The 19119-nt window shown below is 45.1% G+C and overlaps 1 protein-coding gene across 6 annotated transcripts; it reads left to right on the plus strand.

Annotated features, from left to right (window-relative positions):
• Positions 1 to 90: 90 nt before the first annotated feature.
• Positions 91 to 18704, plus strand: TMEM40 (transmembrane protein 40). Of its 6 annotated transcripts, none has more exons than XM_071550750.1 (16): positions 91 to 931; positions 4436 to 4886; positions 5885 to 5939; positions 6269 to 6473; positions 9275 to 9331; positions 9921 to 10060; positions 10621 to 10774; positions 12128 to 12238; positions 13086 to 13139; positions 13830 to 13865; positions 14953 to 14985; positions 16295 to 16360; positions 16649 to 16720; positions 16801 to 16875; positions 17538 to 17600; positions 18031 to 18704. In XM_071550750.1, the coding sequence occupies exons 2-16, from the start codon at positions 4876 to 4878 to the stop codon at positions 18048 to 18050; spliced, it is 1152 nt and encodes a 383-aa protein (XP_071406851.1). In that variant the 5' UTR covers positions 91 to 931; positions 4436 to 4875; the 3' UTR covers positions 18051 to 18704. The 6 variants fall into 6 exon arrangements, with proteins under 6 accessions (XP_071406851.1, XP_071406852.1, XP_071406855.1 ...); XM_071550751.1 differs by having other exon boundaries at positions 4667 to 4886; XM_071550753.1 differs by lacking the exons at positions 91 to 931; positions 16649 to 16720 and having other exon boundaries at positions 2674 to 4886.
• The last annotated feature ends 415 nt before the right edge of the window (positions 18705 to 19119 follow it).

Consider the following 19119-nt stretch of genomic DNA (forward strand, 5'->3'; position numbering starts at 1 on the left):
AATTTAGAGGCCTGATTTATGTGTTGTGTTAGTGATGCTGTTCTCCCCACCTCACAGTTAATGTAGCAGGAGATGGTAATGTGCTCTGTGCCCTCGGAGCATGTCCTGAGGGAACCAGGTCCTCAAGCACCCTCACAGCTCTGGTTATTGGTAGCAGAGACCTTTGGGTGGTCTGAGACCTTTTCCCAGAGCCTGAACTGCAGAGGGAGCTGGTTTGAAGCCCATTACAAAGATGCCAGAATAGAACTGCAAAGCCTGAGCCTGTCTGTAGTTTGAAAAAGGTTCTCGCTCAGATGGCAAACAATGGGCTTGTAGTGCTCTCTGCTTGCTGGACAGGCAGCCAAGCTTCATGGAATGATGGGAGCAGTCCAGTTGTCCTCGTTTGAGGTTCCAAGGTTTGGGAATGAGCAGTAGTGTTTTGATCTTGGGCAGGAGACAAGGTTGGCATCACCATTTTTGTGGTGTCAGCAGAGGAGCTTGATTTCAAGCTTTGCATAGCCCTCAGAGGATGTAGTCTCTGATCCAAAGCACATGTTTTAAAATTAATGGATTGGACCGACTTAAATAGTTCTATCTTCCAGTAAATAACCTTTGGGCTCTCTCTGTGCCTCCTGAGAGCAGAGCCTTGATTTCAGGAAACAGCTTTAAAGTCAAGGGCACCTTCATCCTCTTTATGTTGCAGATGATTGAAGCTGATAATTCAATGGACTGAGGTGATCTCAAGAAAGGAATGTGTTAGGACACAGCTGAGGTGTTGAGGGACAGCTGCACTTCATGCCTAATAACTTTGTAAAGCTGAATGTTAAAGATCCCAGAAGATGGTGTCTGCTTGCATCCTGCTACCAGGCCACTGACAACAGTGCAACAACTCAAGTAATTGTCTCACAGAGAAGATTGGCCTTGACTGCCTGGGATTGCTACTGATCCCCAGGTCAGTGAAATCACAGTGGTATTGGGAGGTCTCCAGATTCACTGAGATTTTTGTGTCCAATTTCCAAAAGCTGCCAACAGTGCTGCTTTGAGCTCTGCTGGGACCCAAGACCTGGGACTTGGTCCTAGAGCACATTGAGCTTTAAGGTGCACGTACAGTCAGCTCGCCTTCCCCATCCCTCTCTCCCTTTGCAGTCCGACAGCCTGTGCGTTTTCACTTCATGTCACAGAAATGTGGAGCCAATAGTTGACAGAACCATCTATTTGGGAAGGGGACGATTCTCATTAAGTATGTCCTGAAGCAAAAGATTGAGAATAATATCCTGGGGAAACAGTAGATAAATCAGACTTGGAGTCCTGCCAACTTCAGAGTCAAACCTTCAGCATATTCGAGGTTGGCCTTGATGGAAGATGTTCCAGCCAAGTTTGTCCTGCCCCAGCCCTGCTGTGTGGCTCTCCCTGTGTTGCCCCTGTGCCAACTGGTAATTCCATGTTGTGCCTCATTACCCCACTGTAGGTTTTTCTCCTTCCTGGCCTTGCTCCCTGCCAGCAGGCACATCACTGAGAAAGCAAGGACAGGGTTACAAAATGGGTTCTGGGACCAAACCCATTCCACAAAATGTCAGGATTAAATATCTAAATACTGTGTGCTTAAAAGTGCTGAGGAAAGGAGCTTTATCAAGAGAGAGGATCAGCTAAAACAGAATCATCCCTCTGGCTCCTTGTGCTTCCCAGGGAACACGTGTGCTCCCCTGCCTATGGCTTTTCCTCCACAAGTCACTTTCCAGTCTTAAGTGCTAGACCAGAAGAACAGAGATGAAAAGGGACCCCAGGGAACTGGGGGAACAAGGAAGAGCAGAGGCTGTGATATTGGACAGGTTTTTTTGCAGGTTGCTCATGGAAGAGTCCTTTAGGGAGAGTGTGCTCAGACTCTGTGCGTGCTGCAGCACTTGGCTTAGCCTGGCCGGGGATGGGGTGCAGCTCATTGTTCCCACTTCTCTAGCAGTGAACAGCCCTCCCTCAGATCCCAGCACCCTAAGCCTTCCCACTTGCTCCTTCACAGTCTTTTAGGAGCAGGGAAAAATATTTTTGTATTAATAACAACATAATTGCACTAATGACATACATATAGATGTGATTAAACATGTTCCTCAAATTGACCATATTTATGGTAAGGATCTGGAAAACATTTTCCCTACAGTTACCTTCAGTATTTTCAACGGCCCTGATTTGAGCTTAAGATGTTGCCACCAGGAGAGATGCCTCAGTTTGGGGAGGGGTTTCTCCTTTGGAGGGCTGGCTTTGCTTTTAGCTGCCATGAGGTGGATTCATTCCCAAAACAGAGGCTGCTTTCCCTGTGGAAGCCCTCGTGGCCTGGTTGGGGTGATGGAGTCGAGCTCCAGGGAGAAGAGAGCCTGGCCACCCTGTTCAGTGTTTCCATCTGGGGCTGGTTAAGGGCCCGAGGGGTGCAGGCCTTACCTTGCTCTGGGCAGGACACTGGTGCTTCTTGAAACTTCCCTCTGGGATAAGGAGGGGTTGGGCTCGCTCTCCGAGGCCACAGGTTTGCTCTCATTGCTCACACAGGGGGTTGAGGGCACTGCCCTCACCTTATCCCAGCCCCTCTCCTGCCCTGGGTGGGCCTCTGGTCCCTGAGAGTGCTACACTGCATGTGATTCTGCCTGTATTTCCTGCACTCTGGCTCGGGGTGTAGCAAGAGCACAACTGGAGCTTGTTTTCAGTCTGTTTTTGCTTCCTCCAGGAAGTGTAAGGAGACCAAAGGCCCTGGCTTTGCTGTGGGAAAAGAGTCTTTGCATAGTGAGGTGTCACAGCAGGAAAGCACAGAAGCAGGTGGTGAGACAGGAGAAAATGGTGTTGAAGGAGTGGAGAGAGGAAAGGTCTGGGTCAGTCTAGGTCTGCATTGAAAGCTTAGTCATTACCATGAGGTCCAGGAGTACTATTAAGGTACTTTGGGACTAAATGCTACCTGCCCCTTATGGACTTGTGCTTTGTATTGGGTCTGCACTATCCGTCCAGTGATGGCCCTGGATTTCAGCAGCCACCCTTTAACTGGAAAACTGCCCTTGTAACTAAACTGGAAGGACTAACAGCCATTGCCTCAGTCCATACACCCCCCTCACTCCCTGGGAACCGCATCCCTCAGAGCCGATTTGTGAGCCGACCCATAACAAAGGGGAGCTCCCCTGGTGAGGGAACATTAACAGCATTACCTGTAGCCATTCAGGAGGGCACCTTGGCCCTTGTCTCAGTGATGGAATCGCTCATTCTTCAGCCTCTGGTGACAACGGCACTGAGGAGGTCAGTAACCCCCCAGGGAGTGTGATATATCCTGGCCTAAACTCTCAGCTGATTTAGCCTGCTCTAACAGGCTTTAGCTAAAATTTTACCTTGTCAATTTGAAATACTAATATAAAGAATTATTTATTATGGCAAGTAATTCCACATAAGGGTACAGAATGAGAAAAAAAATTCCAGAATATCTAAGGTGTACAACGTGATCTGCTCTCCCATATGATTCCACAAAAGCTTTCATGGCTTCCTCTCAGCCAAAGGTCAACAGGTGTTTTCTCATGATCTCATCATAATATGGAGTGCAGGGTGTTAGTAGTTCAGTGATGGTCTGGACGTTGAGGGGGTGGGTTGCACTTGCTTTTTTCTTGCTCAAGTTTCAGAGTTTGAAAATGGAAGGTAGCTGTAAATTAGCTGTAGCCTGCAAAATTCAGCTGACTCTGAGGCATAATCCTCTCGCAGTTACCTGTGCTTTGTAGTCTCACAACAGTTGTTGAAACAGGCTTTACTTAAAGGAAAGTAAGTAGCAACTAAGTAAGTGCACAGAAGGGACTAATTTAACCAACCCATTGGATAAAAGTCAGGGTAGGGCAAGAGGTGTCATGGGAATGTTTTAATCTGTCAGAAATGTGATGACTAAAGGAGCAATTACTACTTCATGTACCATCACTGGGCCCCTCCTACCCTCACTTAGGAGTGTTTCTACATTTCTCATGCAACCTGCCTGTGTGACAAATCTGCACACGCTGTACCCAATTAGTGTCAAGCCCAAGAGCTGCTCTGCATGTGTCTCACCTCTCTAAACCCCTCCTGGAAGCAATTTTCTTAGCAAACAGAGTAAATCACCATTCTCCTAACCCTCTCAGAGGGCAGTTCCCAAATAAGGGCCAAATAAACACGTGTAATACCTGATAAAGCATTATAATTAATGAGATGGTATTCTTCCCAGCAGAAGTAGGTGCAGAGTATTAGATGCTTTAAGTGTTAAATGTTACATGTAATTAATTATGTCAGGGTAGACAAGGCACTTGAATAGGCACTTACAGAAAACTAGTGAAATGGCTTACTTATAAAAAACCTGAAAAACTAATCCTTCCTCCTCTAAAAAATAATAAAAAACCCAACAAAAACCAACTGGAAAAGAAAAATCAATGCACACATACTATAGGAAGTATAACTGACTTTACCTGTGTCCCAGACTCTCCAGAAGCATCAGTAGGTGAGGAGGTGAGGAGAGCAGAGGGAGAATGTACAGCCTGCCCTACACACCCCAAGCTGGAGCACCAACTGCACCAGGGTGAAACCGTTAGTTTAATGTGACAAGTGAGTCAACATGGTCACACCTTGTGTAATCGATGGGCACTGTGCTATTGGAATGTCCCTGGGAGTCTCCTGTGACACCGCTGTCGCTCTTCATACACATTTGCAGGTGACCAAGGTGCCTTTTTCCTCTCTGGTGCACCAGAGGGATCTGACCCTCCCTATCCTTCACTCTGGAGGTTCAGGAACCATCACCTGCCCCTGAAGGAGCAGCTCCTGTAAACAGCCCTGGGGTGGCTCTAGTGAACCTCTGCACTCCAGTGTTGTGCTGAAGATGTGGCTGAGAAGGGCTCAGAGGGGAGCAATGATGATCTTCCCATGGGTATGAGGTGAGCAGAGCCAAGCAGAGGCTTTTGTGTTTTCAGCACCCTTTCTGGCTGCTGGCCACAGGTGGGATGGAGGGCATGCTTCCCTTCCCTGTTGGGCATTTCACCTGTGCCTCCCTCCCTGGGGATGCCCTGGACAGGAGGGCAAAGTGCCTGGACTTCTGAACCCCCATCATGGTGTCACTGCAGCTTTGCGGGAGCCCAGGCCTTTCCCCTCAGCGTGGGATCTCTGCATCCCCAGTGTCCCCTTCATGTCCCCAAACAAGCAGGCCTGGGTCTCCAGCCCAAGCAGGGGCTGTGCTGGAGCAGCCACGGGCAGGGGTGAGGGGTCCCGATGAGTCGGGGCCACTGAGCCCAGCAGTGTCTAAGGCAGGCTGGGAGATACCTAGCTCCTGTCCCCCATGCCAGCGGGATCGGCCCTTGGCTGCCTTCCCCAGAGCTCAGGGACAGAAGAACACACACCTGGAGTGTGACTGACAGCAGCCAGAAGACAACACGGAGCTGCCGCTGCTGCTTGCCCTGTGAGTCAGGGGAGGTCATGTGAGGCACCAGCCCCGATGCCTTCCCACCCACCCACCACCACAAGCCAGGGCTGGCTCTGGGATCCCTGCCCCTGGATCCTCAACCATTACACAGCCTTGCAGGTGAGTCCTGGGGAGGGTTTCAGGAGCTTCTTGGGGTTAAGCTTGAGGGCATTTTAGGGTTGTATCCATCCTTGCTCTTTGGTACATGCTGGGTTGTTGGTTGCTGTCCTGGACATCAAACCTCAATGTACAAGGGTTCTGGTGCTGTGGGGGTGGGCCACAGGGCTTCTCTGTGTCCTCTGTGTTTTCTTGACTCAAGTTCCCCATCTTAGAAATACTTCCCCATCTTAGAAATACTTTTTTTCTCTAAAATCCTCCCACCAAGCCCTAAACTGTACGAGGAAGATTTTTTTCATTAACTTAGACTACAAGTTTGAGCTCTCCTGGTTTCTGATAAGCTCCTTTTTTTTCATTCAGAGCTTTGCAACAACCACAGAGAAGCACAGAGTGCACAAGGAGAAACACGAACCAGGTAATTTCAAATGTTGTATGGAAATGCTTGTGGGAGCTCCGCCATTCCCAGCAGAGCTGGAAAATGGGCAACAAATCACCCCGGGTTTCCAGTGTGAGGCTGGCAGCGCAGCAGGCGCCATGTCTGGGCTTGCTGCAAAAGCCAGGGGAGGAAGGAAGTGCTGGAGTGTGGCAAAAAGTGGATGCGCTGTGCCTGCTCCCTGCACACCCCATGGGGAGCTGCCCTCCCTGCAGGGGCACACTCACTGGGGCTCTCCACATGCCTGTGTTCAAGGACACCGTAAAGAGTGAAAAATCTTTGAGTTTTGCTACTTCTGTGTCGCGTTTCAGCTGTACTTGACAACAGGAAGGCAAGCAGGGGGTAGCAGAATTACCTCGCTGGTGGCACAGCCTGAGGAGTCTGGAGTGGGAACAGTTTCAAACCAAGCCGGTGTGGATCACTTTTTGTTGCTGTCTGGAAGAAACAGCTTTCACCACAGCCCTCCAGGACATCTTCCCGTGGAACCAACTGCTAGGACCAACCTAAGACTTGCAGGTGTGCTTTAATAAGTTGGTTTGCTTTGGTTTGGTTTTAGAGAAAGGCAGAGAGGGACTTCACATTTAGATTTAAAATAAACTTAGCAAGATTTGGTGTCAGCATATAACTTAAAATGAAAGGTAGATGTCGTTTCAAAGAGAAAAGGTTTAGGGTTGTCTGGTTTTTGTCTTGAAGTCAAAACAATGTTATTTTACTTTATTTACATTTTCGTAATCCCATTGAGCAATTTCCCTCAGATAAGTTTCACCAGCTAAGCAAAAAGTTTTTGTGTATGGCAGTTATTAGCCTCACTTTCTAAGTCTGATTCTGCACACAAATTCTATTCTAACATGTTAAAAACACCTCACTGCAATTAAGTTCTGATTTACTGTGGGGAAAGAAAGGCGAAGTCTGTTGTTTGTGTCATTCCCCAGTGAGCTCATGGCCAGGCTGAAATGTCAGTATATCATCATCCTTTTGTCATTATGAGGTATAATCAACTAAATCACTTTTAAAATATACAATAACTAAGCACTTATCCTTTGTTCAGATCTGATTTTGTTTCCAGAGGAGCCACAGGGGAATTAATTGTGCATAGTTTAAAAGAAATTAGGTCCCCAACCTTCTTTGTTACATAAATCTTGGTTGAGCTGTGCTGGAGGCACAGAAAGGGAGATGGGAGCAGATCCTGGCTGCTCCTGGATCCTCCTGTGGCATCCAGGTCTTGTCATAGCAGGATGCAGAAGTGCATTAGGCAAAGGTGTTTCTGTTCCTGGAAATTCCGGTCATCTGGGCCAGCAAATGAGCAGTTTTAAGGTAAATCAGCCTGACAGCAAATGTAGATGATGTGTCTGCTCTGCCCTTGGTGTTGTTTCTGCTCTTCTTTTGTGTGTGGTGGGATAGGTCAGGTAGTGCCCTCCTACTTGCTTTGTCTTTGGGATGACACAAAGCTGGCACAGGGCAGTTGCTGTGACAGGTTCATGTCACAGGAAGAGCAATGTGCCTTGAATGTGCCAATGAAAGTGGCCATCCTCAGGGGTTAGGAACCCCAAAGACAAATAAGCCTGAATTTCACTCAACAATAAAATCTGTGGATATTTATAAATTGTTTTATTAAATGAAATTCACTGGGCAGAAAAGAAATATTTATATTTAAAGTACTTTCATTCCTTTAGGTTTGATATTTCAACTGTGCAGTCCAGAAGGAGATCTAAAGGATTTAACTTTAACAAGCAAACACTATTGCAAGGTTTAAGCTGAGAAAATAGGAAGGCAAGAATGAAACTGAAAAGGCAGAAAGCATAGCTGGAGATACATAACTCCACAGAACTGACGTTCTTTATTATGTGGCCAAGAATGAGTCTGCCCGGGTGTGGTGTGCTGGGTGCCTGCATTTCAACATCAGCTGTTGCTGACCCAGCAGAGGGACAGATGGATTTCCCGCATTCCCTGTTGGGTGCTCACAGGCTCCCGGCTCCCACAGTGCTGCTGCCACAGCCACGGCAGCCAAGGCTGCATGTAAGTCAGGCAAAGGGATTATCTGCCACTGTAGAGCTTTTGCATGGACTCACCATTGGAGAGAATTTCCAAGTGTTTTCTCACAGTACACCTTGGAGGCAGGTAAGCAGTTTCCTGAGATCAGCCTTTAGAAGTGGGGAAAGAGTTAATATAATTTTCTCAGAGCTGAAAGAGTGGCTAAAAGGAGTTTCAAACTAAGGACCTCAGCTTTTGAAGAGCACTTGCAGCCTGGGAAAGGAAAAAGCTGTCAAAACCACCAACATAGCAAAAATGTGAGATCTTGCCCTGGTCCCAAAGGAGAGATGGATTTTGCAGCTACTTTGGGGTCTGTTTGTGTCTAATTTTCTGTATCTGAGAATTGGCATCCTAAAAAGTTGTTCTGTTTGAATGTTTGCTTGTGTGTTACACTATCCTTCTGGAGTATTTTTTTGACTGATATGATGGTCTCTAGAGAGCTGAGAGTGCCTGTAGGAAAAGAAACAGGTTTTCCTCTGGAAGATTTAAGGGAAATACTTAGTTTTCAAACTGCTTGATTGAGAGTGTTTTGTTGAATGGATACAAAGATCATATTATAAGAAAAAGTGTGGACATATAAACTGTTTTCCTATTGCACCCTGCATAGTGGAAACTGTATTTTAGGCTCCCCAAGCATCACATTTTGTATCAGTACAATAGTGGATTAGCTGAAATGTTGCAAGAGGGGAGAAGCATCAGGGAAGGATGCCTGGACCTCAGTAGGCATAAGGCTAAAGTTAATGGAAATTTCCTTGTCATGACACCTTGGGAAGAACAGATGTTGAAGGATGAAAAGTCTTCTATAAGACAAAGATTCAAAGTCTTGTGGGACTTTCCTACGAACTATTTCTACTATTCTCCCTGGCCACTGCATCCTAAGATGTCATAGGTACAGAATAACCATTCTGTTTTGTGAATGGATCAGGGCCTATTAAGTTACTCACGTCTGTGGGAAATAGTTAATTAGACACCTTGGTAGCTGTAAAAAACAACAATGTGAATGATCGAGTCTGACTTCTTTTTATTTTACTCATGATGATCAGACTTTTGTTCTTTCCTAATAACCAAAGGCCAGCCCAGCAGGATTCACTCAGAGGAGTCAAGAATCAGATCCCAGGAAGGTGAATGAATCATGATGTGAAACTGCCATTGCAACAGAGAAGTGATTTAAAAACTGAAGGGCCTAGAGATGGATGCCATGTTTGCAAAAAATCAAACATCAGACAGAAAATGAGGAAAGGCCAGTGGTCTGATTCTAAATACACTTTTTCTCCCCTTTTAAACAGGCACAGCAATGGAGAACTTGAGTGTCCTGTTACCAGATCTCACAGAAGAACAGGAAGGTAAGGGGAACATACAAATATCAAAGCTTCAGCTCATTCACACTCCACAGCAGTGTTTGCCAGGGTGGGCAAGAGTCAATGAAATTTGGTTCCTCAGAAAACACAATCCATCCATCCTCTTGCATGTCAAAGAGAGATCAGCAGGCAATTCCCAGCTCCTCCACACAATTCTGTCAGACCTTGGGCATGTGCTAGTGGGAATTTAGATGCGTGAAGGAGACTTTGCTATGCATTAAATGTTAATGAACAATCCCAGTATTTTGGTATCCAGCCCTTGGGGTCTTTGTGGCTATCTGTAAAATAGCATGGTCAGAATGAGCAACCATTAAATAGCTGGGAATCTTTTGGGAACACCTGCCTTGCTTCTCTGAGACACTGGCATCACAGAGCCATCAGTAATTTATATGGACCATTGACATTCTCCCACTGTTTTCTGGCAGACAGAGACACTTTATGCAGTACAGCACCCCTCTCTTTCCTATATGCTGGTGTTGGGCAGCGTGTTAGAGCCTGGTGTCTGTCACCAGAGGAGCACTGCCTGCTGCCCACTTCTGCTGCTGCACAGTAATAGGCTTCTTTTCCCTCCCAGATGTTTTCCAGAGGGCTTTTGCTGCTGATACCAGTTACTTGGAGAATCACGAGGAAATGAACCCGTCCTTCTGGGAATCCCTTGTAAAATGCTTAGCCGCCACTGACCCACCTATCCTGAATACGGAAGAAAAGAACAATGTAAGTTACTAAAGAAACATGTATCCTTGTTATGAGATACTTTTATACTTTCCTACTATACTCTGGGGAGAGAAAACATATAGTCCAATATCTGATATGCTAAAATATCTTAAAGTGTTTAGAAGGGCACTTAGATAAATGAAATTCAGGCCACTTTTGACTTCATTGTTCTTCATGTACAAAATAACTGGCTTTGTATAAATTCTTCAGGATCAATTCAGCTCACTATTTTCTAGGCAGGACCATTGTCAGTGACATTTTGCTGTAAGATACAGAGATTGCATGTCCATTTTCAGACTCTATAGCTATATTTCTCCAGCTCTTTAAATAGTTAACTATTGCCCACCATGACTTTTTTCCAAGTTGATGGCTCTACTCTACATTCTTTTCCCATCTTTGGCTTTACTCTTTTTCCCTGATTTCCCACTTGTGTAGTAGGGGCAGGGGGTCACTTATCCCCCAGACAGGATGAGATCCATTCATTTTTACACCAGGGTGTGCTTTTTCCAGGCTGTATTTTATTGGCAGGACTGTTTGCTATTTACTTACCTTTGTCTCAGCTCCTCAACAGCTGTGATGTCCTGCCTGGAGGCTGTGCGGACTGCCTGAAAGCCATAGAGAAGAAAGGAGTCAGGGCAATGGCTGTTCTTTACCTCTTGCTGAAGACATCCAACCCATCTGGATATAGGCAGCTGCCCAGCTCCAAGGGAAATGGTGAGTCCTCCCTGTCTGCTGTTTTGTTACTGCAGTGCCAGTGGGACTTGACAGCAGCTTGAAAACTCTGATATGTGCTGGAAGTGATGGTTAGTGAACAATTAAAATGTCTAGAAGTAGTGCTCAAAAAAAGCAGTTATGTTTGGTGGTAATGGGAGCCAAAGAGTATTTTACTGTAGTTTGAATTGGTTTCTTCTGGGGAAAAAGCTTGTGTGTTTATGGAGAGGATGCCCTGGGATAATGCTGCCAAAGAAATTTCTCTGACTTGACATGGTGCTCCAGTTTTTCCAGCTGGCTGGATTGATGACACCCAGGACACTTTTTTTTGCCAAACAGGACACCTCTGAGCTCTCAGTGATAAGAAATCAGTTGAGCCACTGAAAAATATCCCTGGCAGCACATGTAGTAAAACTAAAAGGAATGGCTAGAGGATGGCACTCAGGATGCTGAACCTGGCAACAGGATAGAAATAGACTCCACTGCACTTATTTACCTGATTATGCAAGAAGAAACTAAGGGCAGTTCCACAGGGTCCATAAAATCATTAATTGTCTTTAATAGATGATAGAGCTGCCCTCACTTAAGATGACATTGAATTTAACTGGAGATGCTTAAGGACATCCTGTTCCTGCTTCTGCCTTGACCAAACATGTTTCTGAAGGGGAGAATCCTTCCAGCCTGGAGCACAGCCCAGCTTTGGTCATCTGTCAGAGTAGGAATGTGTGTCACAGGAGGGCCCCCCTTCCTGCCCCTGTGCAGTGAGCAGCCTCGAGTGTTTGCTGTGCCCAAATACTGCCTCTAGTAACAAAGCAGAGCTCAGAGCCCCAGCCCTCAGCACTGAGCTGGGTGTGAGGCTCTTAGGAATCACCTGCACCTCAGTGCCTGGGCCGAGTCAGCGCCCTGCAGGTGACTCCCCTGCTGATCTGGCTTTGAAGGATGTGCTCCTGTGCCACGAGAGGGTGCTGGAACCGCGGCATCGGCACAGGGAACCCAAAGGAGTTACCAGGATGAAGGCAGAAGTAGCCCAGGGAAGGGTGAGCCACCCTTCTCCAGCTGCAGCTGCTATTGCTTCAGGGAGTGGGAATTTGCACAGGGGTAACATTATGAGTAAATTAAAGGCCAGAATATGAAATTTTAGGCATCTGCCGCAACCATTTGAGAAGGTCTAAACTGTAGTGTATATGATGCCTTCATTTGTAATGCTTTTTGCTACTCCTTGTGTGGAAAAAATCAGCTGAAGTAAGACTAAGGGTCTGATTTCCTGTCAGGCAACCTTTAATAAAGCATTGTGGAATCCCTGTAAAAGAGAGAAAAAGGAGTCATTGATAATGTTTTTTTCTCTATATAAAACAGATGAAAAATTAAAACTCTTGAAGAGATTGGAAAGGAATCTTGTACTTTCACCAGAGGAAAAAAATAAGGCTGAAAACTCATCCCATGAGTCCATGGATGAAGATACACAAGGTAAAGGGGACTTATTTTATTTTCCCTGATACATAACTTAGTCTGATTGCATGGTCATAACATATTGATGTAGCAGATGTGCATCAATTCAGTGGTAATTCTGCAGAGCTCTGAAAACAGTAAGAAACTGTGCACAAAAGAGAACAGAAAATCATCAGTACCTTTAGATTCATTATCAGCAAAATAGTGGCTGCCTCTCACTCCTGTAGAAGTTGGAGGTTTCAGAAAGATAGAAATCTACTGCAAGATTCCTTCCCGAATAGAAGATCATAATTTCTCTGACCTCCTATGCCTTATGGACTGAGTGAAGCCTGATCTATAGGAGGAGAAGAACAGCCAGTGTAGGGCAGTAGATGGCAGTGCTCTGGTACTTCTCTGGCATTTCTGATTTGCAAACAGCAACTGTGTGTCAAGAGTCTCTGGCTGCCACTAGACCATTTCATTCATGGAAAATGAGAAACTAAGTGATAGGTAACATGGAAGTGGTAATGCTGATATTGGCTTATTCTGTTACGGAAAGCTGATTAACATCAAATATGTTGCATTTAGAAATTATTTTTTCCAGCTAATTAGCAGTGCTGATGATCATGTTTTTAAAGCAAGAACTTGCACATTGCAGCTCTTTCTTTATACAAGTTATTCCAGCTTCAGATTTTGTTGGCTTTCACCTATTCAGCCAGCTTTAAAGAGAGCTGTGAGGCAAAAGCAGCCAGTAACAATCCTTGCATTTGAAAGCTTTTTCACCTTCTCATGGTTATATTATGAGCAAACAACTACAATGTTGTTGTTTCTGATACTCCTGACACATTCTTCTTTAATCTGATGAAAAAACACTTTCTCTATCCAGACAGTGATGAGGAAGATTTAGGAAGACAGAAGGCTGAAGGCCAGTTACTCGGAGGTAGGACAAAGTGACAACAGTATTGGCTTTTACTAGACAACCAATATAAGATAATTTTTTGCCTCTTTTTGGTTTGACTGTTGAACGAAGGTATATTAACATGTGTCGACATAGGAGCACGACAAGGCAGAATCTGGCTGTAGGAAAGACATTCTCTATAAGATGTAGCTCAAGTGATGCTGACACCCAGCCATGCCCTGTGCTTAGAGTTGAACAAGGAGATCATCAGCAAGGACTGCCTTGTTCCTGAGGCTTTTCCTTTCCTTCCAAAGGAAAGATGCAAAATAAGTACAATGCAGATGAAGAAAATGAGCTGTGTCAATATACAGAAATAGCTATAGAACTATGGATGTAAAAAATGTAGGGCTTTAATATTCTATAATGTCTTAAACTGAGCTCAGCCCGGATGTAAGAGCAGCTCATTTAAATTGACATTAGGAGATCTAATTTGTCTCATAGGAATCTGATTCTACTGACTGCAGTGAGATATGGGATGCGAGGGGTTAATAATCCAGTCATGATTCCCACTTTCAACCTGCATAGCCCACAGCAGAGCTGCTTTCTCCAAGGAGTGAAGAGTTGCTCTCTACTTTGTTACTGTTGCACACCTGCATTGACTTTGGGGAATTTGGCACCAGACCCCGCACTTGCTGCAGGTATTAACCTACATCACTTTGCATTGTGTTTTAGGCTCACTAGCAGAGATGGTTCCATACAGAGATTCAGGTAAGTGTTCCCAGGTAACCTCCTCCTGCTGGAAGCATGTTTATAACTGCAGTATTTTCTTACTGGCCTGCTGAACATTAACAAATAACCCCTGGGTGGAAATCCCTTGGTTTGCAGTGAGCCTGTTGTTGGACCTGAGCATGCTGCAGACATTCTGTTGCAATAATTCCTGCCTTGGCTCAGAGCATTCCCAGCAGGAGGTGTCAGGTGAAAGCTGGATGACAAGCAGCAGAACAACAGTGCCAGCTGAGAGGACTGCATGGACAGCCAGTCTGAAAGCAGATTTCCTATTACCAGGCACTGCTTTACAGCAGCAGAACAGAAGTGAAAAGCCCGGAGCAGGAAATTTTCAGTGGCTTAGCTGAATTAATGATCTGATCCCTCCTGCATCCAGGCCAAGGCCACATGCATGAGTTAGGAGTGACAGACAGCCCAGTGCCCTTTTTGAGAGGACATCTGCTTAACTTCTGTGCAGCAGAGAAGATATAAATTGCAGCATAAATTGCAGCATAACCCCTTGGGGAGGTTTTTGAGTTAACTGTCCCCAAGGAGCTACACGAAACCCCAGGGCAGAGGAAGATACTGCAGTACCATTCTCCCCACATTGACAGGTACAGAAAGAGGGTCCCAGTACTTTTCCAGCTGGTGTTTGGCCCTCTATCACTTGCCTGGCCTTTGTTGCTTCAGTTCTACCTTAGTTCAATGCCCCAGACTGAAAATGTTTAGCCAGTGCAGGACACCAGCTGCTGTGTTGAGCAGGTTCAGGTCACACACACATGCAGTGTTTGTGATCCCAGCTCTGCTTGGGTTTAGTTTCAGTTTTAGCAACTGTGTATTACCACGAAGGCCACTGATACCCTGCCCAGCTACTTCAGAGGCAGCAGGGTCACTGTGCATAGTCATTTGTTGTTATCTGTTCTTGGGCCTTTTAACCTCCTACATTTCCTGGCACTTTCAAGTACTATTCTGTCTATACTGAGTCACCCAATAGGTGATTACTCCCTGTGCTTGTTAGTGCTAAGAATAGTGGGAAACCCTTTATCTGCATTTTTACCATAAGAAATAACAAAACTATATTGCTTTTCAGAGATTACCAGAAGAGAAGATTCAATTGCAGATGGTAAGTACAAGCAAACAGAAGTTTGTCTTGTGGATGCTCTCTCAGGGCTGAGTTTTGCTCAGTGTGACGTCAATGCCAGATCCTTGATACCTACAGATTTTCTAATCAAAAAGTGGAAGGTTGAGCAGAAGTATTAACAGGTAATGCTTTAATAGAAGAAATACTGTGCAAGTCATTCCATGATGCAAAGTTACAGTGGGCCTGTTTGCATTTAAGAGGCAGATAAATACAGCACAGACACTTGCCAAGTATGAATTGATGTTCTGTTAAATTCTGTGTCTATAGATCATTCACAGAACTGCACAGAGTTGTATGTATGAGTGAGAATAATTCAATGCTGTATTCTCATTAATAAGCAAATAACTGAGTTTGTCCCCAAACCAGAACCTCATCAATCCAGAATGCTAAAAGAATCAAAAGTTCAAAAATGTGACTCCTGTATCAGGTGACCCGGAATTGAATTTCTTGGCAAGATTTAGTTGCTCCATGGTTCAAAAGCACCACAGCAAATGTGTACAGTTCAGGTGGAGGATATTTCCAGTGCTCACCTGTTACATCTTTAGAGAAAATTCAATTCACTGCCAGGCAGTGGTTGCCTGGATGCACAGCCCAGTGTAAAGAAAATCAGCATCCAAAACTTGTGTTGAATTGACTCCCAAAGGCTTGGGTGCAGCAGGTGCCTCAGGGGCTGCTCAAGCCATCAACAAACAGAAAAGTAAAAATCCTGCTGCTTTGAGCCCTTCCTTGAAGAGATGGTAAAATACTCGGCTCTTTGTGGCAATATAGGTGGAGAAAGAACTGAATTTGGCAACTTTGCTCATGACAAAGTTTGCTGTGTTTAAACCTCTAAAGTACTTTCTTTGCTTACTCTGATGTTCTTTCTCTGTGCCAGTACAGCTGCAGGAGACTCATTTCAGTGCAGGTGTTAATTTGGGAGGTGCAGAAGTGCTCTGACATCGGGTGTCAGTTGAGGGACGGTTCTCACGTGCTCAGTAACTGAGGATTTTATTATTGTAGCTGTGGTTGTGCAAAGCTGAAATCAAACTGAAGCTCCCTTGTACTACAGCTTTAATCCTCCCCTGTCATTCTCAGACAGTGGATTGTCCCAGAAGAGAGAGAAAAGACCCAGAGTTAGTATTGTTAATGCAGCCATCTGGTTATGCTTTTTAAAAAAAATTTCTTTACTTTGAACAAACAGTTTTGCATATATTCTGCTCTGAGAATATCTTTCAGATACAAAAAGGGAATAAAACTTCCAATTCCTTAATTTCAGAGTTCCATGGCAATGAAAGACGTTTCTTTTTTGCAGCATATGAGAACGAGAGTGCTCCCCAGCCTCAGTGGGCAGTACGGTGGATGGGCATACGGAAGGATGGTAAATGTTTTTAATTTTGTTTTTTTTAATTGAACTGATGTCAGACCTGTTGAACCTTAGTCCAAGAATAAGATCTCTGGTTCAGAAAAACTATTTTTCTGACATGAGCACTTGTTTAAGTGCATCAAGACTTCTGGATGAAAATCATCAAGGCTTCTCCCAACACCTTGTGTGTAGGTCTGTTGGTCCTAGTGCAGGAGGCTATTCCCTGAGTGACATTCTGGACCTAAAGGTGCATTCCAGATGGCCTTGGCTTCAGTTGTGACCTATCTTCCCTCTCAATTTCAGATGAGTTCTTTCATTTTGTCATTCTTTGCTTTGCAATTGGAGCTTTACTAGTTTGCTACTACTACCACCAAGGTAAGGCAAGATTCAACAGAAGGATAAATTGTTGAACTCTAGAAAAGTGAACAAAGCCAACATTTATTTTGTTACCTTAGATTGGACTATTTCTCTTGGAATTGGTTTAATCACCTTTGCTTCCCTGGAAACCACTGGGATATACTTTGGACTAGGTAAGTGTCCCTGCAGCAGCAGCTCTGGCCCTGCTTGAAGGACAAGGTCACAGAGTCACCCCTGGGGGCTGTGGGGCTGAGATTCCCTAACTCCCCACATAACTCTCCCCCAACATCCCCTCCAGTACAGGGGGGCTGCAGACAAGCAGGCTGGGTGCTGCTGAAGACAGAGGTTGGCTCATTTTCCTCTCTTAATGCTCACAAGACCCTGAGTCACCTCTTTCTGCAGCAATGGCCGAATACTGCGTTGCCATGACAACGGGTAATTTTAGCAGCCGTGTCTTCCCAGATCCACAGGATAAGGCGCTGTGCACTCCGGCTGCATCCATTCCCCTGGGACTAAGGACGAGCTCCCAGCAGAACCTGAATGCAGCAGCTAACAGGAATATTTAAAAACCAGGCATTTTGGCAATCCCTAGGGATGGCAGAGGAGTGAGAGGTGCAACTGGCAGCCAGTTCTTGCTCCACAGCCAAGAATGTGGCTGCTCTGTGACCTCAGTTATTTTTCTTGGCTGGGGTGCTTCTGTCAGGAATTAGTCTGGTCACTACTTTGTTATTAATGGTATCACAAAAGTGCCTGTTTAAACAAGTGTCAATATTTGGATTTTGCCCTTTTTCTCTTCCTTAATGTTTTATGTAAATTTGTTTGTTTTCACAACCAGTGTATCGAATTCGGAGTGTCCTTGACAGCTTTGTTCCTTTCATTGACAAATTCAGGCCAAGAGGTAATAGTGTTCTTCTTACTTACCCTTCCTGGGTACTTTAGTTTGGTCAAGTATTAAGATCAAATTCTCTAAATCACAATTTCCAATCTTATTTCTTTAATTAAAAACAAGTATTTTACTACAGTTCATTAGAGCTGCTCGGGTTTGAAAATGAATTATTCTTGACTCCTCAGGGCGGACCATTTTCACATTTTTAATACCCTTGCATGGGGTGTTAACTACTTCCTGGCAGTGTCAGGAAACAAAATATAGCTCAAACAAAATTCAGGAAGTGTGGGGAGATTTTGCATGCTGGGTCTTCAGACTGGCTCCTGGCCCACTTTTATCCATATTCATGAGCACAAAACCCAAAGAATGCTGGAAAGCTGAACAAATACAGGACAATTTGAACACAGCAGTCCTGACAGCTGTCTTTTTCTTCATCACGCAGGTATGAGGAAAGCTGCCTAGGAGGAGTGTTTCAGGAGAGTTCCACAAACCCTGCTGGCTGAATTTTCAGTGCTAAAAGAACTGCTTTATGAGGTGAACCTAAAAACTCAATGGTCAATGTGAAAATACTGAAGTGTCAAACCACTGAAAGACATCGCTCCTTCCCCTCAAAAACAAACCTGAAACTGGTCCTACAGGGCCCCACTCTTGCTTCTGAAGTGGTTCCTTGCTCAGAAGAGCTCAAACACAAACACTGAGATTGTGATTGTCTCAATTCCATTAACTATAAACATGTTCTCCTTTCCTCCCTCCCCCTGCCACCACGTTCTGTGCTGTATCAAAACCCAGCAAAATGACCAGTATTGTCCTGCGCTGGTTCTGGATTAGGCTCTGGATGGTGCAGTAGGAATCTCGGCAACCCCAGAGCCACCTCCTCCTCCCAATTGTGATGCCCAGAGCAGGCAGCTGTGGTGCTGCTTTCCCAGCTGAGCCCCAGCAGGGCTGAGGCTGATTAACTGTGGCAGAACTCGGAGCAGTGGGCGGGCAAGGATTGCATGCGGGGAGAGCTGGGGGGATGTGACATGCAGTGACACAATGGTGCAGTAATGAGATTATTAACAACAGCAAACTTCATCTATCTGCTCAGGGGAAAAATAAAGTGCTTGATTTGACTCATCCTCCAAGGTTTGAGTAAAATGGAGCTTTGACATTCCTTTTATTTTATAGGGATGCGTTACACATAATGTATGTAGGCCTAATGCAATCACAGGCAGACTGCAACAAAGAGGGGTACCTTTAAATTTTTAGTAAAAATGTAAGGTCTTCATACCCATAGAATGATGAAGGCAACAAGGCACACAGAAAAAGCCATAAAACACGGAACCGTAAAAAAATTTAGATCTGAAAACACCCCAAACAGCCCAGAGGTTCAGAGGAAAAATTTCAAGCCTTGTTCAGAAAATTACAAAGATTACTTTTTGGTTGTACTTAAGCATCAGTGTCAATCACTTGGTCCTACAGTTCACCTGCACTGCCAGAAACACCAACAGTTGCACCCAGGCCTGTACCAACACAGCACAACACCCACCCA

Source organism: Pithys albifrons, chromosome 3 (assembly GCF_047495875.1).
Source record: "Pithys albifrons albifrons isolate INPA30051 chromosome 3, PitAlb_v1, whole genome shotgun sequence".
Taxonomy (NCBI): domain Eukaryota; kingdom Metazoa; phylum Chordata; class Aves; order Passeriformes; family Thamnophilidae; genus Pithys; species Pithys albifrons.